The sequence below is a fragment of the Siphateles boraxobius genome, unplaced genomic scaffold, assembly GCF_051911475.1.
Source record: "Siphateles boraxobius isolate OS27281-9 unplaced genomic scaffold, OSU_SipBor_1 66, whole genome shotgun sequence".
Taxonomy (NCBI): Eukaryota; Metazoa; Chordata; class Actinopteri; order Cypriniformes; family Leuciscidae; genus Siphateles; species Siphateles boraxobius.
Window position 1 is genome coordinate 19,645,130 of NW_027509193.1, and position 25,477 is coordinate 19,670,606.

The 25,477-nt window shown below is 36.6% G+C and overlaps 3 protein-coding genes across 5 annotated transcripts; 2 read left to right on the forward strand and 1 right to left on the reverse strand.

Moving 5' to 3' along the window:
- Positions 1 to 255: 255 nt before the first annotated feature.
- Positions 256 to 8,315, forward strand: pax10 (paired box 10). The gene is made up of 8 exons (XM_077212849.1): positions 256 to 359; positions 2,579 to 2,744; positions 3,224 to 3,391; positions 4,203 to 4,285; positions 4,416 to 4,572; positions 4,861 to 4,931; positions 6,751 to 6,895; positions 7,074 to 8,315. Exons 2-8 carry the CDS (start codon positions 2,639 to 2,641, stop codon positions 7,172 to 7,174), a joined length of 831 nt encoding a protein of 276 aa, XP_077068964.1. The 5' UTR covers positions 256 to 359; positions 2,579 to 2,638; the 3' UTR covers positions 7,175 to 8,315.
- Positions 8,316 to 10,212: 1,897 nt separating this feature from the next.
- bcl2l12 (BCL2 like 12) lies at positions 10,213 to 17,970 on the forward strand. 3 transcript variants are annotated; one of them, XM_077212838.1, is made up of 8 exons: positions 10,213 to 10,627; positions 14,242 to 14,416; positions 15,025 to 15,268; positions 15,772 to 15,976; positions 16,654 to 16,770; positions 17,045 to 17,118; positions 17,340 to 17,597; positions 17,726 to 17,970. In XM_077212838.1, exons 2-8 carry the CDS (start codon positions 14,244 to 14,246, stop codon positions 17,765 to 17,767), a joined length of 1,113 nt encoding a protein of 370 aa, XP_077068953.1. In that variant the 5' UTR covers positions 10,213 to 10,627; positions 14,242 to 14,243; the 3' UTR covers positions 17,768 to 17,970. The 3 variants fall into 3 exon arrangements, with proteins under 3 accessions (XP_077068953.1, XP_077068955.1, XP_077068952.1); XM_077212840.1 differs by having other exon boundaries at positions 10,335 to 10,480; XM_077212837.1 differs by lacking the exon at positions 10,213 to 10,627 and adding an exon at positions 11,881 to 12,267.
- tspan4b (tetraspanin 4b) lies at positions 17,971 to 24,359 on the reverse strand. The gene is made up of 8 exons (XM_077212851.1): positions 23,778 to 24,359; positions 22,834 to 22,903; positions 22,000 to 22,191; positions 20,471 to 20,545; positions 20,267 to 20,362; positions 20,082 to 20,195; positions 18,558 to 18,641; positions 17,971 to 18,469 (listed from the first exon to the last, which is right to left on the reverse strand). The coding sequence occupies exons 2-8, from the start codon at positions 22,900 to 22,902 to the stop codon at positions 18,401 to 18,403; spliced, it is 699 nt and encodes a 232-aa protein (XP_077068966.1). The 5' UTR covers position 22,903; positions 23,778 to 24,359; the 3' UTR covers positions 17,971 to 18,400.
- Positions 24,360 to 25,477: the final 1,118 nt, after the last annotated feature.

The window sequence follows — 25,477 nt, forward strand, 5'->3', positions numbered from 1 at the left end:
CACTTCATCTCCCCTTTTCCTGGCATTAAGTCCAGACCTGACACTGACACTGACTCTGTGTGTCATCCCTCTCTCTCTCTTTCCCTCTCTCCCTCATTGCTTCAAGGACCAGAGTGCCTGCAGATGCATTTCTCTGTAGCCCACTACCCCTCCCTCGCCTCCTCTCTTTCGCCCTGTCTAACTCTCTCCATCTTTCTCTCCCTTTCCTCTCCTCCCATGCTTTCTCTCTCTTTCTCTCTCTCGAGCACAGTCTAACATTAACAAAGCGAGAGAGCAGAGAGAGGAAAAGAGGGATGAACAGAAAGTGATAGAGACACTGAGCAAGTGTGGACCACTTTTACAATTCATTCATCTACCAGGTGAGTCTCCTTCCTTCACTGCCGACACAACGATTGAGACATTAACAGACACATGACTCTTTTATTGGAAATAACAACTAGATTGAGGACAATGATTGGTTAATTGTAGAAAGCTTATTGTGGACTTGACCTTTGACATTTTCTGTTTTGTGGGATACCACCAAAGGCAAAATTTAAATAATTGAAATGTGCTTATATTAATCTTGGCCTGAGAGTCATACAATCACATTAAATTAATGAAATTAATTCATTTAAAATAGTGAGAACTTTTTCACCTTTTTTCTATAGCCTACATCAATATACTTGACAGCCTTATTTCATTATTTATTATTATACTTTATCAATGCATTGAATATTGTATATTATTATAGTAGATATGTCAGCACATGTTGTGTATAAAAAGAGCCTCTGTATTGTATCAATATTTAACTGTTCATTTCCTGGGCATATTCAAGCTCTAATAATATTTATTTTATTTCAATAAAATAAAATTAAATTTGAAATTAAATTTAAATGTAATAATTTTATTAAAAAATATGGAATTGTACAAGGAGTTATTTTGGCATTATTTATTAAATAAAATGTAGAAATAATTGAATGTACAGTGTAGTTGTAATGCAAATTTTTATGGCACCTGTGTTGTTTCAAATGTCACTTCTTTATTTTTTGTTTCCCCTACATACATCTGTGTATTTGTCTGTTTAGTAGTCCTAGATCTTCCTTTTTTTGTCTTTGAGGGTCATGCTTTACTCTCAAAACCCATGCAAATATTATCATGCAAGCACTTCTACATCATCTTTAATGGTTAGATATATAGTTTTCATGACGACAGCCTCCTTTCTGTGTATGTTGGTTTTACATACAGAACTTTTTTTCTGACTCTTCAACAATATTTATTTATTTAGCTGAACGGTGTTTTATAAATGATGTGCAGGTGCTGGATACACTTACATTTCAGTTGGTGGCTTCACGACTCCATTTTCATACTGTTTTTTGTCGTGTATTCAGAGTTTGTAGTTGAAAACGGAGATTGTGTGCCATTGTTTGCGGTGTATCTATAATTATCTCTTTGTTTTGTAGGAGTGTGTCTCTCTCTGTTGTGTAGAGCCCGTGTGTGTCTGTGCATTGTTGTTAACATTAGTTGACAGTATTACTCTCTTCAGTCATGCGTGTGTGTACGACGATGTCAGACTAGATGTTCTGTACTTCTTAATTACTCGCTGTGTGTGTGTGTGTGTTTCTGTGTGTGTGTTTGTGTCTGTGGGGGGTTAATGTGTGTGCACATGTGAAAGATAGATAGATAAAGACAATTGTGACCCACTCTTTAAAGAGCAGATGGGTCATTCCATTAATGTTAATTTGATATGAAAATAATTTTCTGTAAGATTTAAAAATATTTTGTTGGGCATATACTGTTTTAAGTGTTAATGAATTGCATTGTGCAATCTTAATTCATACATTTTAATATATGCTGTGTTATGTCTATTGTAGTTATGCCTTCAGAATGGTAACAGGGTTGACATTTAACTGGTTAATTTGACATTTCAAGCCTTTCATAACTGATATTTTTACGTATAACTACTTTTAAGTTATCAGTTGTTTACTTTAGAAAATCATAATAACAGGGTTGACATTGTAAGATATGCATAAATGGATAACAGTTTGTGGACTTTAACGTGTCATTGGAAAGTTAACTTCTTAAAGGACACTGATGTCATTTCAACTAAGTTATTTTAATCTATAGAATTAAGTGGACACAATTATAATAAAACTCTGGTTTTTATTAAGATGCTAAAAAGCTAGCTTTTGTTTCCATATATTTTGTTTTCAAAAATTGTGCATAGTTGCTAATAATGCAAGGAGAAGTTGGAAACACAAGGACTGAGGAGAGGCCCAAAAAATAGATCACAGAATATTGAATGAAAATACATAAATAAATCATTTAAAAAAGATTATTAGTGTGTTTAGACATATATCAATACACAACTGAATTTGACATCAACTATTCATTGTTATAGTCCTTTTTTACCCATATGCATATGAGACAATAAACCTGTTTTGTAGAATGACCAAGATCTGTTTATTCTCAGTTACAAAACATCAACATAATCAGCAAATCAAAAATTCTTAAAGCCATGGAGAAGCCAAAAGAATGGAATATGAGAGCTGTTTACTGTAAAATATTTCTCACAGTTTTGCTTCTTTTGTCCTTCATTCAGGGTTGGAGTGGTCTAGATGAAAAAAGGAGAGGGTCAGTGTTTTCTCACATGTGACATTTAATGTATGAGAATCTGACTATGCTGAACTTACAAAACAGCTCCAACTGGACAGGCCCAAACAACTGGTACCACCCGGCCGACACCATCACCCCTCAACACGGAACAAGTATGTGAGCTTTAGTGACTTATCTCTGTATCTAGCACCTCAGCATGTGAACGTACACTGTGTGTGTGTATGTGTGCCATTGTTTGTGAAGTCAGCTTTGGGGTGAACCAGCAATTCTTATACTTGACTGAGCACAAACAGAGGGTGCCAACAGCTACACCATCAGCCACACATGTACACCCACACCCACATACAAACACGGCAGTCTCTGGCCTTGCCATCCTCTGTTTCATTAAAGGAAGGCGGAACTAAAGCGAGCAGACATTAGACAGAATTAGATGCCCATAATACAGTTGCTGCTCATTCACACATACACAAATAAGGTCAAACTGTCAAACACAAGATGCTGCGGTGCACTAGAATTACAAAATCTTCAAAGAGACAGTTCTGCCTATATAATAACACACACATTTGCACACTGAAATGCAGCACTCTTACAAGACTCTCTAAAGTTTAATGTTTTTCTCTTCTTCTCTCAGATGGTTGCGTGGAAGATCTGAATGCGCAGATGGCCGGAGCAGGGGAAGGAGTGGTGCAGGGAGAAAGGGATGAGGTGGACGAGTCACAGCTACACCTGCAGCTAAAGAGGAAGCTGCAGAGGAACCGCACCAGCTTCACACAGGAGCAGATCGATGCCCTGGAGAAAGGTGTGACTCAAAGCGCTGGCTCAAACTGAGCTTTCCATGCAAAATAATCTCAGTCCTACAGAGGATAGATATTTTACATATGACCATTGTTTATTATTGTAAACCATGATAACAGGGTTGAAATTTTAAGATAAAAAAAATGGATAACAATGAGCGGACATGAACGTGTCATTGAGAGTTATGATGTCATTATGAGAAAGTTATTTTGATCTATAGAATAGTTCATTCATTTAAAAATGGAGAGTTATGATAATTAATTACAGGGTTCGAACAAAACTCAAGCCTAATTTTTTTTTGTTAAGGAATTTACTGAATAAGATAAGAATAAGAAAAACTTACTGAATTTTGTTGATGTGTTCAGTTATTTATTAATACGCTAAATTTGGCATTAGCTTTTCACTGTTAAAGTAATTTTTCCATGCAAAATAATCTCAATCCTATATTGTGGATATGCTTGTGTGTGAATGAATGACTGATGCATTCCACCCTTTCTTATTCTGTTTTGTCTTGTACTCTACTGTAAAAAAAATAATTTTGTCCCATTATTTACTCATCCTCATGTTGAGGCAAACCTGCATGACTTTTTCTTCTGTAGAACAAAAAGAAGATATTTTTATAAATATATATATAATCACTTGTTTTTTTCTTCCATACAATGAAAGTCAATGGGGTCCAAAGTTGTGTTCTGTACAGAGAAAGTAAGTCATGCAGGTTTGGAACGACATGACAAAATTTTAATTTTTGGACAAACTATCCCTTTAATATTTTAAATATGAAATATATTAAAAAGTATATTAAATCTGTTTACCAGAGTTTGAAAGGACTCATTACCCAGATGTCTTTGCTAGAGAGAGACTGGCAGCAAAGATCGATCTTCCAGAGGCTAGAATTCAGGTAACAGTGTTCCTATTTAGCATTTTAATCATCTTCTTTGAGATTTTAATTGTGTTAATGCTGAACTGCCTTTAAACAATACAGAAAGACACTGTCCATTATGCACTGACCCATATTGGGTGATTGACAGGTATGGTTCTCCAATCGGAGAGCTAAGTGGAGAAGGGAGGAAAAGCTGAGAAACCAGAGGAGGTCAGGGGGCACCAGTTCCTGTTCTCAGACACATACTCCCCTGAGCACATCCTTTAACTCCCCTGTATATCACTCCAATCATACCAACAGCTCAGGTATGTCTTTTTTAATGACTTACTTCACACTATTAGAAAATGTAAGCTTTACTTCATAATTGACGGCTAGATTTCTCCTTTGTTTTCTCTCCTATTTTCATGCATTGGGGTTTGTTTCACTTTGTCCTGTTTGTTACTCTTTTTTCAAACTCCTCCATTCAAATGTCACTGACAAAGTTCTTTATTGCCATTATTACAGTATTGCCAAAACAAGCATTAATAAACACAAAAGCAGTAGTAGTAGTAATAATAATGAGCTGATTCTATCCTCTTCTGTTCTCTTATAAGGCTCAATGCACAGTCGGGGTGATTCGTCTCTCTCAGCCTATAGCTCTCTGTCTGTCTTCTCCAGTATGCAGGTAATTCATGACCTCCTTTGCAGTATACCAGTTACCTTATAGGCAAGGTGTCTGGCCTAATGCTCATATTTGCAATTCTACATCAGTGTTTAAAAGTGTAATTTTTGTTTCTGTTATGACTTAAACCTATTGGCGTGCAAGAGTTTTATGTAACAAATGCCACTGTATTAAAAGTGATGGTTTCACACCAAATTAAAATTGCCTCATCAGTTTACTACTCACCCTTTGCATTTCATTGTTCTGTGGAACATAAGAGAGCATATTTTGAAAAATGTTTCAGAGGGTCACTCGAAATATCTTCTTTTGTGCTCTGTAGAAGGAAGAAAGTAATTGGAAAGACATGAGGGTGAGAAAATCATTTTCATTTTGGGTTGAACTGTCTATTAAAGCTCTAGTCTGGCATGATTAGAGCAGTCGATTCACAAATTAGGCTACTACATGTTCTCTAAATGAAAGGGATAGTTCACCCAAAAATGAAAATGCTGTCAGTATTTACTCACCCTCATGTTGTTCCGACCCTGTAAGACCTTCGTTCATCTTCGAAACACGAATTAAGATATGGATCACTCCTCCATAGGCTTCGTTCTTGAGGGATTGAACTTGCCGGCCTCGAAAAGTTATTAAAGACATCGTTAAAATAGTCCAAGTGACTACAGTGGCTCAATCTTAAGTTTATCAAGCGACGAGAATACTTTCAATTCCTCAAGAAGCATAGGGACTAGTATGGAGGAGTGATCCAGCTCTCAGATTTCATCAAAATATCTTAATTTGTGTTCCGAAGATGAACGAAAGTCTTACGGGGTTGGAACAACATGAGGGTGAGTAAATCCTGACAGAATTTTCATTTTTGGGTGAACTATCCCTTTAATCTTTCAAAAAGACTCACGAATTTGACGAATCCCCACATGAATGAACTCACTGAATTAAACAGAGGGGCTTTTTAAATAATAATAGAAAACGCTGCACTTTTAATGTAGGCTATGCAGTTAGCGTTTATTCAAAACAGTTTTATAAAAAAATATGCCCTCTCAAACATAATAGCATCCGCCTTTTTGTTTCTTTCAAACATGCAAAATAGAGTGCTTTCTATCTACAGTAGTAAATAATGCAGACAGAAATTATATTAAACGCACCTACGCAACTGCAAGGTAAAACAATGCAGTTCTTTGAGTCCGCCTGACATTCAAACTCATTTCAAATCGTATAGCGCCCTCATGAGTGAGATGGTTCTCACTGCGGAACATGAAATCCACGGGGAGGAGTCGGATCCAGATCCAACTCCTCCCACCTTACATGCACCTAAACCTAGCCAACTCCGCCCCCTGATCCCTAAACACACCCCTAATCCCTAAACCCAACCCTAATCCTACCCATCTCCACCCCTTGGATCTTGATCCTACTCCTCCCCGTGGATCTCATGTACTGCATTGAGGTGCTACTGTCATGAGTTGCTGTGGAATATACACAGCCTGCTGTAGTTTCTAAAAAAAGACACTCTCACGTAGGCAATACAGCAGGTGTACAGTTCAACAGGTCAGTTTAACTCTATAAATTCCTTCTCGTTAATCAAACAGATCAGCATTATATTTAATGACTTCAAATTCAATCACGCATGTGTTGTTTGGACTTGACTGCGGCACATTGATATAAGACACCATCATAAAAACTTCGGAATAATCTTTTAAACTTAGCCTATATATTTTTTTATTATTATTTGCATTGTAAGCTGTCAAAGGAGTTTATTTATGAATATGTTGATACTATAAATGAAATGAGATTAATCTTTTATCTTTTTTCACCCTTCTCTCCTCTCCACTAGTCTTTGCCTTCCCAGTCCACTCCAACTTATTCCTGCATGTTACCTCCTTCTCCTTCGGCCCTTCCCCCTCTTTCTCGTAAATTTGACACCTCATCCTATACCTCTCCCCACCTCCCGCCCCCACCAACGGTGAGCACAAACACAGGTGAGTCAAGTTTTGTAACATAGCCTACTCCACCCTCACACCGCATATGAATACTGCAATCCAAAACATTCTGTGAACGCAATTTAGCTGCTTTGTGGATTCCTTTTGTGTTACAAATAAGTCGCCAGTAGTGGCCATGAGTGAAGAACGCAATGATAAGCCCCTGTGTCTCTTCCAGGATTCTTTGCCGGTGTTTCCGCAGCAGGGCAGACTGCAGTTCAAGGCGGCGATCAGGAGCTAGGACAAGGTCTGAGTCAGTACTGGACGAGACTGCAGTAAACAACACACCTTATCATTATCAGATGAAACCAGCAGAGCTTCAATCAGCAACTTTGAGCAAAGTATTTAACAAAAAATGCATCAGGAAACCTAGTTATTTAGATGATTAACACATCAGGGAAGCAGACTATGTAAGCCATAATCCTGTATAAAAAAAGAGATGTGGACATCACAAACCTGCACATGCGGAAGAGAAAATGGACTCCAGCATTTTTGACCTGCACCTTTATAGGCCTGGTCAGCAGAACAATGCCAGACAATAATACACTATCATTCTCAGATACAGGTGACAGAACAGTGCACATCTAAGAATGCCTCATGTTTATGCAACAAAAATGTATTTTTCAATTGATGTGTCAATTACAATCAATATGACATGTGACCAAAATGAGGATGTTTTAAACCCGCATTTGTAGTTCTACACCACTGTTCAAAAGTTTTGGGCTGGCAAGATTTTTTTTTATATTTTTGAAAAGGCTGCATTTATTTGATCACAAATATAGTAAAAAACAGATGTGTTGTGTATTGTGAAAAGTACTAATACCTTAAAAGAAAATCCTACTGACTCCAAACTTTTGAACTGTGTAGATTAATGGTATTGAAAATAATGGATTTTGAGAAGTCTATTATGAGCCAATCAGATACCAGTCCATCATAATATAGCACTGACGTGGAGAAACCAATGACAATCAAGCTTAAACCTGAGCTAAGCACTGACAATCAATAAATTGCACAAAGTATAGCTTAAAGGATCAAAACTGAGTATAAATCGATGTAGCCGATGACAATCAAAATACATATTGCGAAAGGCTGCAGAGACAATCAAACACACAACTGATCATGTGTAATATACTGAAGTTAATCTAATGATTTATTACTGTACATTGTTAAATGGACATTACTGTGATTTGATTCTTACTTTATTTCACCACTCTAACATTCATAGGTTTTTTCCCCTGTCAGATCCCATGAACTAGATTTGTATGTTTGAATGTGTGTGCATATGAAAGAGAGAGACAGAGATAGGGAGAGAGAGAGAGAGTGATAAGGTTACTGTATTTATTATTAGAATTGTGAACATTTTAGTGTAAACCCTTTTGTGGATTATCTTAATATTGAAATAAAAATATTACAGTGAAAAGGAACATGCATTTGTCTGTTTCCCTTCATGCAAAGTTTTTATTATTCTAATGTGTATTTACTCTTTGTGCATCTCCCAGAACATTCTTCTATGACTTTATGCATGTCTGTCTCCCCTCATCTTAATTTTTTTCTCTAGAGTAATGGTGAATTGGTTCACTTGCGGCCGTTTGGGTTGTGTTTACTTATTACTGTCAACGAACAGTAGCATTTCCTGCCTGTGTGCTGGTGGATTTCCTGTTTTTGTTACTCACATGACCACACCCATTGAAAATAATGTTCTGACAAAGTTATTCTCACAGGGACTCAAATGCAGACAGTACAGGATGAATATGAATATCTTTTGATGTAATAAGATAAATGTTTTCATCTCACATACCAGAACATATATATAGAAAATATGGCCACTTGGCTATATTTTTGTATATTAACCCAAAGATAGATTAAAATGAAAATCTTTTAAAAATCAGTCTGCTGTTTGTCCTTGAATTTCCTATGGCACTCACAATGGCGGAAACTAGAACGGATACACTTAGAGGTCTGACTCTGGCCATATCTGAGATGTATCCTCCAAATTTCCGGTGCACTACACTTGATGAGTTTAATTAAGGCCGATGCTAACGAGCTGTGGAGACTGAGAGGGCAAAAGCACGGACAATTCTCTGTGTGAGCAAAGGTCACTGTAATAGTCACGTCTCTTCTATTCCCATAAGGCCTCCAGTCCCCAATCAGAGCATGTTTTATCTAGTTTGTGCGAACATGGGGTCTCCTCCCTCAAACTCATCGCTCCATCTCTACCCCTCCCTCTATCTGTTCATCTCTTGCCCTCTGCCTGTCTTGGCCTGTGGTTCTCAAGTGAATAAACACATCCTGTGTTTCTCATGCTAACTTTCCTGGAACAGCTGAATGTTACAGATACAAACTCTGATACATGTTTAAAAGAATATACCAGGTTATTCAATACAAGTTAAGCTCAAACGACAATATTTGTGGCATAATGTTGATTACCACAAAAATACATTTTGATTTGTCCCTGCTTTTCTTTCAAAAAAGCAAAAATATTGGTTACGGTGAGGCACTTACAATGGAAGCGATCTGTAAATTTTAAAATACTGACTTGTTAACATAATTTTAGTGTGAAAATCTGCTTACAAACTATTTCCAAGTCAAGTTATCCGATTTTACAACCCTGTCCTATGTAAACCCTAAAATTATTGTTAAAAATTATGATTTAAACAGATTTACAGCTCCTAAGTTTTAATTGAGGCACGTGGTAATTGAAATGATAAGCTTTTAAATCCTCCAGAACTTGGCCTCATTCACTCTCATCATAACCTCTATTTTTGCATGTTAATTACCATTAGAATCTTTCTTCTCTTTATTATTTAAAGAAAGCAAGAGCCGAAATTAGTTCGAATGGTAATCAACCGCATATGCCCATGAACGCTGCTGATCTTGGTAAAGGAATATTCTGGATTCAGTAAAACTCGCTTAACATTACATTATTACAGATGCTCTTTTTAAATTTAAAATGACTCAAATATTGTGCAGATGGCAGGTTGGCATAACTAATAAAAGTACAGGTAGTAAGATGGCAGACAGTTTATGTCATTGGGGGTCTAAGCATCTAATGCCATTATAGAAAATACACAATTAGAACAATTTACAATCCAACAGCTTAAAGGTCACAACATACATGAGAGGGGTAGCCATTTTGAACTCTGCACCACATTTAGAGTCCACCAAACTCTCTCTCTCTCTCTCTCTCTCTCTCTCTCTCTCTCTCTCTCTCTCTCTCTCTCTCTCTCTCTCTCTCTCTCTGTGTGTGCTTGTGTGTGTGTGTGTGTGTGTGTGTGTGTGTGTGTGTCTCTCTGAGAGTTCTTTGCTGGTTTCCTGTCACAGAGGAAGTGCCTCACCCAGCTGTGTTGCTCCCTATTGGCTCACGGTCAGGAGAACAGTGATTTGGGGCTGATATGGTGGCCGAGCGAGGGATAGATAGAGGGAGTGCAGAGCGAAGAGAGGGAGAAGCAGTCAGGACAGGTCAGAGGGTAGGCAGGAAGAAGAGAGTGCACAGCTAAATAAAGGCAGACAAGATGAAGAAAGCAAGTGAAGGAGGGTGCAGACTCAAGAGCATATCATCTCTGCTAAAGAGGAAATAACTCTGAGGTAAGGTATCTGAGAGCAGATGAAGCTTCGGAGAGGAAAAAGATAGTTGCACGGACAGATATGATTTTACAAATATAAAGAAAAGGCTTGAGAGTTTGTCAACTTTGGATGACAAAGGATGTTCCTGTGCAGAGAGGCTTTTTTATGGTAAATACAGATCTCATTTTAATTTCTGCACTGATATTCTCTATAGCCTATATCTGGCATTTCTTTATGATGAACATCATTGAGACCTTTTGAAGCTGTGGACTTTTACTTAACCCAGAATGTTTGCAAACTAAAATGTTCCTTGTTCTTTCATTAACTCTGAATTTCCTCTTGCTGCTTTTCACTCTTATTTAATAACTGAGATTCAAGTCCAATTTAGCTTTATTCACTGCATATTTTAGTTTTTCCCCCCTGACTTTCCTGACTGACCTTTTCTATTAATCCTTATTTAAATTACTCTAACTCGCAATGTTTGACATCATAGTATATTACTATGTCTCTATTCCTCTGTCTGACGGTCCATCTCTGTCTCTCCCAATCCTTGTACCAGTGTCTGATTTACAGATGACGCTGGACGGGGTTTGGGGGGGGCCGAGGGAGGACAAATGCTCCCCAACTTCCCTGTCATCAATACCAACATTTATATTAGCAGCAGGCACCAGATAACTTTCTCATAAATGTGTGTTTTCCTCCCCTGAAAATAAACCCTGTTTGGTAAAATACACATCTGAGTGATTTTGTTTTTCAGTTGTTTCATGTAAATTCATTTCAAATTTTTCACTAAAAATGTTTTTTCTTTTTTTGCATTTATTTTACTTTAGTCATAAAGTAGAAATTTGTTTTAACACCACCATGCAAGACAGATGTGAAGGGTAGCCTAAATAAACTTTTAAATGACAAAGTAGATAACGTCAAAACTTAAAGGGATTGTTCCCACAAAAATGAAAATGTTGTCATCTCTTACTCACCCTCAAGTTGTTCCAAACCTGTATAAATGTATTTCTTCGGTTGAGCACGAAAGAGGATATTTTAAATAAAGTTAGTAGACAGATTACGGTAGCCGTTAACTTTCAAAGTATTTTTTTTCCCTACCATCAACTGTTTGATTACCAACATTCTTTAAATATCTTCTTTCGTGTTCAACAGAAGAAAAACTCATTCTAGACAAGTTTGGAACAATATGAGGGTGAGAGTGATGGCAACATTTTCATTTTGGGGTGAATTATCCCTTTAAAGAGTTAAATAACTTGTCGTGTTTATGACAATTATAACCAATGAAACACATTACTTGGGTCACATAATAGTATGTTTAATGAACTAAAAAGTTTATTAATGTACCAATTGAGCATACTGGAAGATTGAACCCTGTACATTGGGAAAGTGGACCCGTCCCATTTGGCTCGTCCAGTGACATGCGCAGTGCGCACAACGTAAGTCGGTCATTATTCCGCAGGTCGGACTTGTTGACGCGGTAGTGAAACCGGTAAGCTCGGTTTCGACAGTGGAGTGGTATCTTTAACATCGATATGATTATGAATCACCTCCTCAGACTTGATTTGATTCAGTGTGATATCTGACCTATCTATGAACTCTCCAATAATATCAGTCACAACTGACTCTTAACTCGTCTGAAGTTTAGCACAGTTCGCTGCTGAGTCGCGTGTGAATGTATATGTTTTGTTTTTAGTATCCGCGTTTTAATAACATTGACCTTGTCAGTGCGTTTTGTTAGTTTCTGTGTTTACGCGCCGCGACTCGGCTGATTCCTTTGGATTTCGAGGAGGTGACATATTTACCAGGTATGAACTACTACTTGTGCGCTTGAACTTTTGTGTAGGTATTTTCTGGTTATGCTCGCTTTCATCAACCACTGACCGATGTCTTCTTTCAACTGTGACTATGTAGCCTACTCAACTTCAGGTAGCCTGTAAGTTGGCTAAAGTTAGTGTAGTTAACACACACACACACATATATATATATATAATCCGTGGGTTGGTTAGCAGTAGCATATAGTGAAGTTACTCACAGACAAGCTCGACAACTACAAAGTTAGTTACAGATCGGGTTAGTACTAAGATTTGGGGCTTAAGATCTGACATGGTTACAACAGGATTTTATCATTTGGATGTTACTGTAATATGGCCCTGATGGTGTGTGACTGGCAACATAAGGGTTGCGGCTCTACATGTGCTCACTGTTGTAAAAACAAAAGCAGGGAGCCACAGTCACCCAATGACACTGATAAACCTAGAAATGTTTCAATTCTTGTGTCTGAGAAAGACAGTTTTTTAGGTTCATCACTTACTAGCATTTATGGAAACATGCTTAATTTTTTTCATAAATTTATAAAATGCCATTCAATCCAAGAATGTCATCAATCTGACAGCTTTTGCAATGTAGAAAATTCCTCTTTTGAACTGGATTGTGAATCCAAGTAGTAAACATGCCACTATAGCAAAAGCTGGGTGAGGGTGTTTTCTCGCTTCTGCTGTGAAATCCACACTTGCATCATGTCTTATTAGTTGGAGGCTGCTTAGAAATTATATGGTATTGGGTAAGTGTGTACTATTAGGACTTAGATCACCTCTGATCTTACAATTAGCACAGTTATGGGAATATTTAATAATTCCAATCCAAACGCAGTAAAAAAAAAAATCATTTTACACACAAAATGTCCAAATTAGTATAGTAGTATAGTGTCATAAAACAGGGTCTAGGCTGATACAAGTGAGCTAAGAAGGGGAAGATGAACTAAAACATGTAAATGTGTCAAGTGTTTTGAGTTGTAAAACTGCCCTGACCTGCATAAGAAATAACAATAACATACCTACAGTGGAATTTACAAGGTCTGATGGGTCGTAATAACCTGCATAGACGAAATGCACTCAGTAAATGATAGAAATTATTGGAATGATAATAAGCTTTACACAAACAGTTGTTTGATTTTAGGCTTTCGTACCAAATAATAATATCATTTCCCCCCCCCCCCCCCCCTTTTTTTTTGTTCACTTGAACACTAATATATTATATAAAGGTATTTTATATGTAATATATGTCAAAAAAGAAAACCGTCACGGGCCAAGTTTAGTCCAGTTATCGGGTATCATAGCTGTCACATCGGTCTGTGGCATGAATGCATCATTTATTATGCAACCCAAAAAAAGTTATTATAACTGGTCTTCTTCATTGATCAATTCAAGTTACTTGAATGTTTTTACAATCAAAATAATACAGGTTTATGCTGGTATTATCGAAAACCCTACTTGGTGGGCACCATATAGGCCTTTACACACAGTTGATACTCTGTAAAATAATTAAGGATTTAATGATATTATTAGAAAATCAAGGTAATTTTTGTTTCAGTCAAAGTGCTGAGCTTGTCGTCATGTTTGAGATGTTTGTCAAAGGCAATACATGACGTAGATAAAATGACTGAGGTAAACGGACTGGAACTTCCAGCCCTTACTCTTTCTTTGGCACTAGTTACACTTTCACTTCCTTCAAGTATCCACAATTAATTAAGATACTACTCACTTCTCTTTAGATAGAATGGATTATTAGTTGTATTAATGCACATTTCTTTTCACTGAAGCCTACACCGACATCCAATTAATCTTATGTCTCAATAGAGATTGAGGCTGTGGTTTAGTTTTACTTGTGGAAATTTGGTCAGCAGTACATTGAAATTCTGCAGTGGTGGTTTGTATTGTGTAGTCTGAAAGTGTTCTCACGTTTTAAAGTTTTTAAAGTTTTTTGTTCTCTCTTTGTCTCAGCGATGACAGATGTGGTGGTCAGGCCTGCATCCCCGTCTCAGTCCATCTCCCTCCTGGAGTTTAAAGCGGAGACGCGGATGGTGCTGAAGTCTTTCCTGCGTCACTCGCTCTCGATTCCTCCTGGTGAGAGGCCTGGAAGGATCGGGGGAGAATACAATGACCCAAACAAATACAGGTGAGACAAATCATTCAATCACATACAGAAATAAACATTGTCATGACGTAAAGTAAAACAACGCCATGTCAGATTTTTGTAAATATCACATTGTAAATATCAGCTCATTTTATTAGACTATGGTGCTGTGTAAATTGTTTTATTTGACTAGCACTTGAATTTTTTTTTTAACAAAGTCAGTCTAGAATCATATAGGTCATCTCTGTAACTTAATAAAACGGCTTGTGTTGTAAATTAAGAAAGCATTACTTTGGATATGGATGGAAATACTGTATGTTCTAGTGTTAGTTATTTAGCCCTTCTAATCATTCGCCATCTAATTACACAGGAATCATTCTTTTCATCTCTTTCATTAATTATTTAAAAGAATAATGCTTCTTCTTCCAGGATCTTTTCTACTAACATCATTTATTCAGTGGTCTAGGGCAACTTTTAATGGTCAAGTAATCTTGGAAAACAGCAAACCAATTATGTCTATCTTTATTATGTGAACATGCAAATTTGTGAAATTGTTGATGTAATTGTGATAAAAAGAAAATGTACTTGAATGTATTTTTGTAAATGAAAAAATGACCCATGTTTCTTTCTCTCTCTCTTCCTTTTTTTAGTGCCTCTAAAAAAGACAAGATAAGGAAAGATGCGAATGGATGGGACTCTTTGGATGAGCAGATCAGTGCCGCAGAGGAGAAGAAACATGGAATTAAAAATTTCATAAAAAGAAGACTGAGAACCCGTTCCTCCACAATCAGCCATACTGACCCGACTCCAAACAGCCTGGAGAGGCAGAGTCAGCCGGGCCAGTCCGACAAGCCATCAGCGAATGGAACACAAAGTTTACCCAGGAAAAAAGAGGTTTAAAAAAAAAACCTTAAACACTACTTTTTTTGTCAAACAGTATGTGCGCAATTTACCCTGTTATTTTATGTTTTTTTCATAAAAATCTACACTGCAAATGATTGTAATAATCAAAAGCTTTAAATTTTAAAAATGATTTCTGCTGGGTTCAGTATGGCAAAAATAGGCTACTTCTTTTTCCTCAACACTTCTGCTTGTGCTCATGTTGGTAGTGTGTTGCCTGTTAATATGGACACCAATATAAATATGCTTTGCCTGCGCATGCGCATGCGGAGTGAAACAGGCAAACACTATTTATGTCTGTATAGACTAAAACCTGCTCTTGTTTTATCCGGGCCATGGACTGCAAATTTAATTAAAAGCTTTTTTGGTTTCAGTATTAAGAATTTCCTGAGCAGTCAAGGAGCCAAAATGTATTTATTTTTTAGTTTCTTCTTTCTTAACATTATGTGATTTAATATTGCTATTCAGAACTTGTTAATGAGAAGATTTTCTTTTAGGAAGAGATATGCTCTCCATCATCTGCGTCTGAAGAGGAAGGTGACAGAAAATCAGGGAAGAAAAAGAAGAAAAAGATGAAATTATCTGATATTCTCAAAAAAGTGTCTTTTAAAAAGGAAGAGCCTCGTCCTCGGCGCCCGGCCACGCTGACTTTAAAAAAAGCTTCAGATGTTCCACAACCTGAGGAGCATTATGTTTCACCATGTAAGTTTCAGACGTACAAGATATACAGCTTATTTTATGGATATAGAAGTTGAGGCGCAGGAGGCACTGTCAGGAATGTGTTCTTGATTGTTTTGTCTTGTGCCTATAAAAACACTACATTTCAAAAATATAGGGTCGGTAAGATTTTTTAAAATGTTTTTTTTGAAAGAAGCTTCTAATGCTCACCAAGGCTGTATTTATTTTTATATAGTAAAAATGTAATTTTGTGAAATGCCATTAGAATTTAAAAATAATTGTTTTCTATTTTAATTAAAAATGTAATTTATTTCTGGGATGCAAAGCTGAATTTTCACATCATTACTCCAGTCTTCAGTGTCACATGATCCTTCAGAAATCATTCTAATATCATGATTTGCTGCTCAACATTTCTTAATATCAATGTTAAAAAAACAAACAGTTGTGCTGCTTAATATTTTTGTGGAAACCATTATACATTCCTTTTTAAGTATTCTTTGGTGAATACAAAGACCTGCATTTATAGCATATTAACATATTTATAACATACAAGCATATTTTATATAATTTTAAATGTCTTTATCACTTTTGATCAATTAAATGCATTCTTGCTGAGTAAAATTATTAATTTGGTACTGACACCAAACTTTAGAACGATATGAACTCTACACATGATATGATGTAAAAATTTTTTTCCTCAGCTCATCCTCCTGAGTTTTATGATGATGTGGCAGAAACTTTGGACAGAATCGCACAGAAACACAGCGTGAAAAAGAAATCCCCAGTTAAACCTGAGCCTGTGCCAAGTCCACCCAAAGGTACATATAAAACTATAAACCGATGGAAAACTTGTTTATGACCTGATGAATTTATCATTTTATCATAATGTGTGAAGTAGATACATTTTCAGTGGAATATCAAAGCAAGAGCAGACCAGTTATGTTGTCACATCTTGCTGTGTGCTGTCGTTACAGAAATGGATGTGATCTAACAATACAGTGCTTTAACAAAGCTTATTGTTATAATGGACTGATGATCTATCTTTTCACTTGCATTGTTTGGAGATTAGGTTACACTTCTTTTTGTTTGCAGTAAATGACAAAGAAGCTGTGGTTCAGCAGCTAGTTCAGATATTGACTTCAGAGGGGGATGCCATTAACAGCAAGGTAGTGTTTCTAATGGAATCTGAGTTCGCCATTCTTGCTAATCCTTTTTTTATATCTTACTAGCATATAGAGTAAACTTGGCTCTTAAAGCAGCTCTTGGTTCCTTATCTTAAAGATTTAATAGCATACATATAATAAATCTTGCGTTTTTGACTATTTATGGTCATATTTTCAGTTGCTGCCTTGTGTTTATCATTGTTAATTGTGGTTTAATGTTGTAGATAAACACCAACCCCTTCCTGCGTTCCACCCTTACCCGCATCTCCTACGCATCTTTTGCCAAACTCCTTGACACGTACGCCAGTCAGAGTGAAGAACCTCCTGTTCCCGCACCGGTCAGCCCTACGCTGCGGCGTCTCGCCATCACCATGGATGTGTCTCGTCGAGTCGTCACGGCCACTGGTGTTCAGCGTCTGACAGGCTATGCTGAACGCTACATGGAGAGCTTTGCACCATGGGTGAGGAGCCACGGAGGATGGGTGAGCAGTTTTTCCTGTCTACATTTAACTCTCCTCAGTCTCTCTCTGGGATATTCATCTGTTATTTTCTTCCAGAAGGGGGCACAATTGTGTCAAGTAATCCTTTCTTTTTGTGTCTTCTTCCACAGGATAAAATTGCATATTTGGATGAGGTCCTGGAGTGTGATTGACATTAGTTCCTAATGAACTTATGAATGTTCTCAAATCATGTAGCATGACCTCTGTGAGGCAAAGAAGAAGAGAAGAACCAGCCAACTGGGGAATTGACGCTACTTGATTAGAAAGTTTCGCCGCTGATGTATTTATTATACTTTTGTATTTTGGATGTTTTTTTATGTGCAATTTTATACTAAAATACATGATGCCAATCTTCTACTGTTGTATTGCATTCTTTTTTATTTGTAATGACCTTAACAGACTTTAATATAGTACAAGCCGTTGGTTTAGTATAACAAATCGCCAACATTTAATTTCCATTTATAGGAAACTCACAATGATTGCATGTTCATTGCAAGCAGTTATAAGGTTATTTAACAAAGAGTGCAATAATTCTAGGATTTACTTTTTCCACCTACTGTATACATTCACTTTATATTCATTTAATCATCTTTTTCTAAGTAAAAATTAAGTATTTAGCCTTTTATCTGGTAAATTAATTTATCTGAGATTCGTTTCAAATCGTCTTAGCTTCTTCCTAAGTGCAGTACTGTAATCTATGGGCACATGCATATCATGTCCAGTATCTCTAATAGGCAAGTCTGTTTAAACATTTATTACATATTCAGAATGGGGCAAAAGAAGGGTCAGTCCATGTATTTTTCTGCTCGTAGGATTTGGCAGTACATCAGCATGGAGAACACCAAAGCAAGAATCTGGAGGGAGAAAAATGCAGTCGCATTATACTAGTGCTTAAATTCATGAAATAATCAAACTACACCAGATACACAAGTTTAAAAGTACCTGAACGATTCCAATACAAACTCCAAACCCAAGCACTGAGGTGATGTTAGCCAGAAGCCAGTCCTTGGCCTTCTCATAGCACGGCTAAAACACATTTAAAAAAACTGTTTTATTAGCCGGTCATTATCTCAAAGTAAGCCATGACAGTAATCAGTAATTTGAGATAATGACTGGCTGGAAGTACATCTTGCTTATTACATAGTTACCAAATAAATAAACAACTGGACACCAGATACACAACTTTAAATTGTTGTAAATTTACTCTACCATTCAGATGTCTGGGGTTAGTAAATTCTTTCACTCCCGGTTTCACAGACAAGGCTTAAGTTAGTCTAAGACTAAAATGCATGTTGGAGCTGTTTTAACTGAAAGCAACTTGTTTTGATACATCTTAAAATATTTCAGTGCCATTGTTTTGTCTCAAGATGCATACCAGATGTTTTTTCCCCCCTAAGTTATTAAAGTCATTTAAATGGCTTAATCTAAGCCCTGTCTGTGAAACCGGGCCTTTATAATTTTGAAAGACACTCTTATGCTCAACAAGGCTGCAATTATCTGATCACAAATACAGTAAAAGCAGTAATATTTACTGTAAATTTTACCGTTTTCTATAAAACGTTTAATTAAAATTTCAGTAAAAGTTTTTGCACTTTATTTAAATTAGGATATTTCATTTTAATTTTACATTTTTTGTTTGGCAGCTGTGTCAACTGTCGCTTTGGGCTATCTGGTGGTGATTTCAAGGATTACATTATTTTTCGAATTTTAAATATATTTGAATTTAAATTGAGAAGACTGTACAAATTATTTACTGTAATTTGTCATTAATAGCATAATACTACTTAAAATAACAGCCGAGATCATTTTGAAGATATATTGTTTGTAATTTTAAATTGTAAGTTCTGAGTACAATTTAAAATAAAAGAAAACAAAATAGTTATTTTAATAGTTACAAAATAGGGATTCTTTTTAGTGTACATTTTACAATGTAATTTATTCCTGTAATGACAAAAATGGATTTTCAGCATCATTACCACAGTCTTCAGTGTCACATGATCCTTCAGAAATAATAATTATAATATGCCGATTTGCTGCTCAAAAAACATTTCTTACAAAAACACATCGTTTCGCTTCAGATGGCCTTTATGAACCCCCTGGAGCAGTATGGATTACTTTTATTATGGATGGATGCGCTTTTTTGGGCTTCAAAATCTCAGGTACTATTCACTCCCATTATACAGCTTGGAAGAGCCAGGATATTTTGTTTTAATATAACTCCGATTGTGTTTGGCTGAAAGAAGAAAGTCATATAGGCTACACCAAGGATGGCTTGAGGGTGAGTAAATTATGGGATCATTTTCGTTTTTGGATGAACTAACACTTTTACATATCAGATGTATGTAGGGTTTGTGCCAGATTTCATTTTAAATTAAATTACACTTGTGTTTGCAATTATCAACCGTTGGCGGGATTTAGGAACGTGAGGTACTTAGCTGACCCCACGCCCCCCAGAAATGTTCTGACCTCTTCCCAATGATGGCATTCTCCAAAATGATCCCTACAGCAGGAGTCAGGAAGTTTGCCGTTGTTTGTTTTATTGTGCCAGTCGGTGTGGTTGCTCACGCCACAGCACTTGAACTGAAGGAGACAGAATCCATGATATACATTGAAGAATCTTCATATTTGTGACTGTTATAAACCCAACTCACAATCTTCTGCATGTTGTCCCAGGATTTTTCCAGCCCTTTATTTGTTTTATAGTCATTCATTCCCTCTCTTAGGTCATCCTTAGCCTTTTTGTCCAACTAAATGGACAAAACAGAGACAAGCGGATAAACAGGAAGTAGAAGGAAAAGTGTTTTCCTGAAAGGAAAGGCTGAAATATTTGCAAGGCTCAGGCGCTAGCCTCTTACCTCTTCATGATACACACTCAAAACCAAAATCAGCGCCATTTCTGTCAGGACTAGAAACAAGAGGATCACAAAAAACTGAAAGAACAAGAAAAAACTATTAGAGTACATGAATGACAACATCATTCCCATTTAGGAAGAAAAATCACCAATTAAATATTTTTATTTACTCATTTATTTCTCTTAGGCAGCAATGAGGTTAAAAAAGAGCAATTGGAGACTTCTGCTTCCTCTGCTTCTCAGATTTTTATCCTGAAAAGTTTCATTTTGGTCTCAAATTTGCCAAGATCAATCAAATTCTTTATATGATTTCATCAACTACTAGTCCAAATTATTTGAATAGACTGCTATAGGCACCAATTTTATTGTTCTGTACCCAACAATTGCCTCTCTTTTTCCCTAAGAGGAGAAACATTAGAGATGAGGATGAATAAAACAAATATATTTTTTTATAAATAAAATGTATGAAATTAAAATAATTTAATTATGTACATTATATATTAAATTAATATACTGCCATTCAAACGTTTGGTTTTTAAATGTTCTTGAATAAATTCTCTTTTATACTGGCATCATGCGCAGCAAAAATGACGTCATGCTTACCAAGGCTGCATACAGCAGAAACTATTGAAATATTATTCGATTTTAAATAACTGTTTTCTATTTTAATATGTTTTAAAATGTAATTAAAGGTAGAGTAGGCAAAAAAAAAAAAAAAAAAAATTATAAACACTTTTTGTTGGTTGAAAAACTTTGTAATAACCTGATAGCAATCAATAACAGAAGTGGTTGAAATGTTAAAACATGTACATATATCTTCTGTGAAAGTATCAGGACAAAAAAAATTCTTCCAATCATTGGATTCGGTCTGAATGCAATGATACGATGCCCTACCTGGCTGTCAACATATGTATTTCTATACCTCCTGCTCACACAGACATCACATGTCATCAGTGCTTTTTGTGAGGCTACGTAGAGTTAGACAGACATGAGTTACCGAGCGCCACAAACATACAGCATCTGCTTTTTATAGTTCCTTCTGGACCAAAACAAAGAGCTCATGCTGTGTTCACACCATGTCGTAACCTTAATTTAAAGACGGCAACCCGTGACGTTCTACCCAGAGCTGTTAACGTACTCAGATTTATAAATTTCTATTTCAAAAATATCAATGCCGAAATGAATCTGCAGCAGTCAGGTGGTACAAGTCCAAACTCTGTAAGTTGTTTACGTACATTTATATTAAATGTTATGTGCTTTGAGAAAGGAGGCTATTTAACACGATCTCTCGTGACGCTTTCATTTGCATGTGTTTTGAAGGAGACGTGACTTTGGAGACGCTCTGAAGGGTGGGATCTTATGCTTTCAAAGCCAGCTTGCTATTTCTAGCCTCTCTGAAATTGCCTACCGTACCTTTAATCCGTGTGATGGCAATGCTAAATTTTCAGTAGCTATTAATCCATCTTCAGTGTCACATGAGGGCAGTTTCCACATTTGTTTTACTGATGTCAGTAAGGATCCAGGTACCTTACCGTCATCAATAGACACTTCTGCTCTTTTAGAGCACCGAGGCATCCGAGAAACCCTGTCACCATGGTGACGCCCCCAGCAACAAGCAGCAGGTTGGCTGCGGAGAGTGAAGGGAAGGACAGCGGTAGAGATGAAAACTCAGACTGTGTGAAGGCGAGCCACACCCCGACACCAAATAAACCACATCCTCCCAACTGCACAAAAAAAACAGGTAAAGAAATATAACTTTGCATCAGTTTAAGGCAGGTCATTCTAAGGAACAAGTGTTGGCCTGCATGGCCTTTAGTAACATAATAGGCTAGTATTGAACATACAAGTGTATATTTATTGAACAGATGGAATACACTTCTCGTATTTTAACCACTAGGCATCATACACTTGCCGACTTTGTAAACTGGGCATCATACTCTAAACGACTGAAGATCACCACTCAAACTCAAGCCTTGTTGCTAGAAAAAATCGTTTAGCTTATAGTGTATGTTTCAATATTCTGTACAATCGTGAAAGAAGAACAATTCACATATTCCACATATTTTGTACCATGTACTCCAGCCTTCAGTTTTATGATTGACTGAGCGGCGTTCCATTACTATTTTTCTGCATATGTTACAACGTTAGGTGGTGACGAGTGACATCATTCACTCAACGATTCGCTGAGTGAATGATTCAATGATTCGCTCAGTGATTCGATCCACAACACTCACAGGAACACCACTACTGAGATGCGTAACAGTTGGTTCTGATAATTTGGGTTTGATGAAAATGGTGATGTTAACTGAATATACGTCCTAAATCTGCCAAACTGATATTCTGCAGAAGTCTAAAACAGAACTAACCCAAAAGATGAGGTTGAAGATAAACATGAGGTACTTCACACAGCAGAGGCAACCTCGTGACGCAGACATTCTGCATGAAAGAAGAAAGACAGGAATAATAAGCACAAAATGACAATATAAACGTTATGTGTGTGCTTTTAACGTGTGCAAACTTTCAAACTCTCTTGAACTGTTGCATGGAGAGGAAGTGCTTTTTCCAGGCAGGAAGAAACCACCCTTGTGTTGTAATGCTGATAGCATTAACTAGAAAGCCATTATGTTCCATGACTAAAACATACCTACTCATGTACCCACGCTTATACTTTAAACTCAAAGATTTTGTGGACTTTGATATGCGCCACTTCATATTCGATGAGCAGAAAGCAACATAATCACGTTGGTGGTTATTTTGCTCTTTTTGTTCCACAGAATGTGGTCTACATGTGACCACAGAGCATATTATGGGACAAAATGTAAACATATAAGCCCCCTCAAAGTTAGGCAGCACATGGATTTATGATCTGATGTCAGTAGTGTGTCAGAAATGGTTCTGGAAATTGGCACCATATGTGTTCTGGATTGAAAAAGTTGTTTAAATATGAGATCACATAGAAACCTAAACATAATTTTAGTTTCTTGTGATTATAAATGCTTAGAAAAGAGTGCTTGGAGCATACCTCCACTTTTTTCTTTTAAATTCAACTCTTTTTTTTAATCAATTCTGCCAGTCCATCAAATATTTTTTCTGACCTAAATGAAAAACACAAACGATCATCTATCTTATCAATCTATCTCAGTAAATCACAGGTTTGCACAAACTCACTGTCAACAACATTGTTTTCTCTATCTGCTTCAGTAATTATCAAGTGGTTTGTAACCAGTACCCAAATCTATATATTTGATATACATATTTTTTACATTTTACATAATTTACATTAAACATCTATCCAATATAGTTGCTTTACCTTTATTTCGGCGGAGACAGAGAAAAAGAGACTGACAGGCAATTGAAAGGTTTCCAGGAAAAGAGTTGAGTTTTCACTAAGTCCTGAATCCAAAGCTTCCTGTATTGTGTTTTTGTTCTTACGTACTGATGAAGTTCATGAGATCTTGCTTTATTTATTCATTGACCGATATTATCCACATCACAGATGTGATTCCTCCAGTTCTCCAGGGTGTAAATGACTCTTCATACGTGAAAAAAAACCCTTAAAGGCTTCTGTGAAGTGATGAACTTAAATGATTGGTCTTGCAGTTTCCAGGCACACAAAAAGCTTGTCTTTCTTTGTTGTTTAATTCCTTCAGACTCGTGTCATTTCTCTCTGGGATTACTCATGGCATTACAAAAAATATATATATTTGTCTTTTTTAGTTAACACAAACAATGTCAAAATATTTCTTTGCTTGTAAGTTTGTTCCCTCAACCTTAATTGCTAATTCCCGGTTGTCTTTGTCTTTCTATCTTTTCAGCTATTTACCTCCCTCTCTGGTTCTAAATAACTTCCAGATGTGGTTTTCAGCCCTCCCCTCTGACTCTTTCCCTCTCCCCTCCTCCCGCCGGTCTCCAGACAATCCATTCTTTTCCAAGACCCTCCTCTCCTGAATCTTTCTCCCTCCCTCTTTCTCTTGGTTTTGTCCAAACAATCCTGATGGATGTGGCCAGCAGACACATATTTGAGGCTTTGCAGTCCTGTGTGTGTCTTTTTGTTTAGTCTTTAAATATTTAATCTACTAAACACACTACTAACCCTTTGTAGAACTCTCAAACACTTTTTGTTATTAACATTTGTAGTTGAATTCATTGAAGTATTTTTTCCATATGGTGAACGTGATACCAAGTAATAGTGATACCAGCCAAGTACAACATGTTACAATCAATCGGATTTGAGGGACAAGTGTACTGTTTATGTGAAGTTTAGGTTTACAACCAGGGTGCTTCTACATCATTCTTGTTGACCTATCATCTTCCTTTGATTTATGGATTAGGTTCTAGTTTGTTTAGTTAAGTTAGGTCATCTTTATTATCCTCAATGGGCAATTTGTTTCACAGCCAGCAGTAAACCATTCAATCGGCAAGAACAAACACATAACACCACAACACACAAAAAGAAAGTGAAAAAAAGACTTACATAAATAATTTACCAATAATTTAAAAACCTGGTTAGGGTTAGGCTCCAGAGTAGGGAAATGGTTAGGACTATGCTTTCATACAGGAATGTTGTTCCAGGATCAACAAAATATACTGATCCAGGAACATATGTTACTTGGCCAAATCACAGCAACCATTCATTCCCATATACAGTATTTATAGGACACAAAAAGAGAAAGTTGGTAATCTTGTCATGAGCTCCATCTGGTGGTCATTTGTAATATCAGTTTATTCAGTGGAATATGATTCCTCATTGATATACAGGTATCATTGTTATGAATTTGAAATGTTACCCAGTGCGTTAGATGAATATGAAAGTTTTTGCTGGTAATGGAAAAAAAAAACCAGTAGAGGCTGATATATTTTAAATTATTGTTCTTGGTTTAAATACATACACTTGTGGCCAAAGATAACCGACCGTTGCACCCAAAGGCATTCCTACACATCTCTATTTTCTATTTGGCACTCCTTGCCATTAGAAGGGCTGCTGTCTTCAGATTTTTCTATAATTCTGTG

What these genes read in the sequence shown, in the direction of transcription:
- pax10 (XM_077212849.1), top strand. Translation starts at nt 2,639, where the DNA reads ATGTATGAGAATCTGACTATGCTGAACTTACAAAACAGCTCCAACTGG. An exon ending in CACCCCTCAACACGGAACAA is followed by an intron (nt 2,745 to 3,223) that starts GTATGTGAGCTT and finishes TTCTTCTCTCAG; the next exon opens with ATGGTTGCGTGGAAGATCTG. An exon ending in CTGTCTTCTCCAGTATGCAG is followed by an intron (nt 4,932 to 6,750) that starts GTAATTCATGAC and finishes CCTCTCCACTAG; the next exon opens with TCTTTGCCTTCCCAGTCCAC.
- bcl2l12 (XM_077212838.1), top strand. Translation starts at nt 14,244, where the DNA reads ATGACAGATGTGGTGGTCAGGCCTGCATCCCCGTCTCAGTCCATCTCC. An exon ending in GGAGCATTATGTTTCACCAT is followed by an intron (nt 15,977 to 16,653) that starts GTAAGTTTCAGA and finishes TTTTTTCCTCAG; the next exon opens with CTCATCCTCCTGAGTTTTAT. An exon ending in TGTGCCAAGTCCACCCAAAG is followed by an intron (nt 16,771 to 17,044) that starts GTACATATAAAA and finishes TTTTGTTTGCAG; the next exon opens with TAAATGACAAAGAAGCTGTG.
- tspan4b (XM_077212851.1), bottom strand. Translation starts at nt 22,902, where the DNA reads ATGTCTGCGTCACGAGGTTGCCTCTGCTGTGTGAAGTACCTCATGTTT. An exon ending in TCTTCAACCTCATCTTTTGG is followed by an intron (nt 22,192 to 22,833) that starts GTTAGTTCTGTT and finishes TTTTTTGTGCAG; the next exon opens with TTGGGAGGATGTGGTTTATT. An exon ending in AGAAGTGTCTATTGATGACG is followed by an intron (nt 20,546 to 21,999) that starts GTAAGGTACCTG and finishes TTGTTCTTTCAG; the next exon opens with TTTTTTGTGATCCTCTTGTT.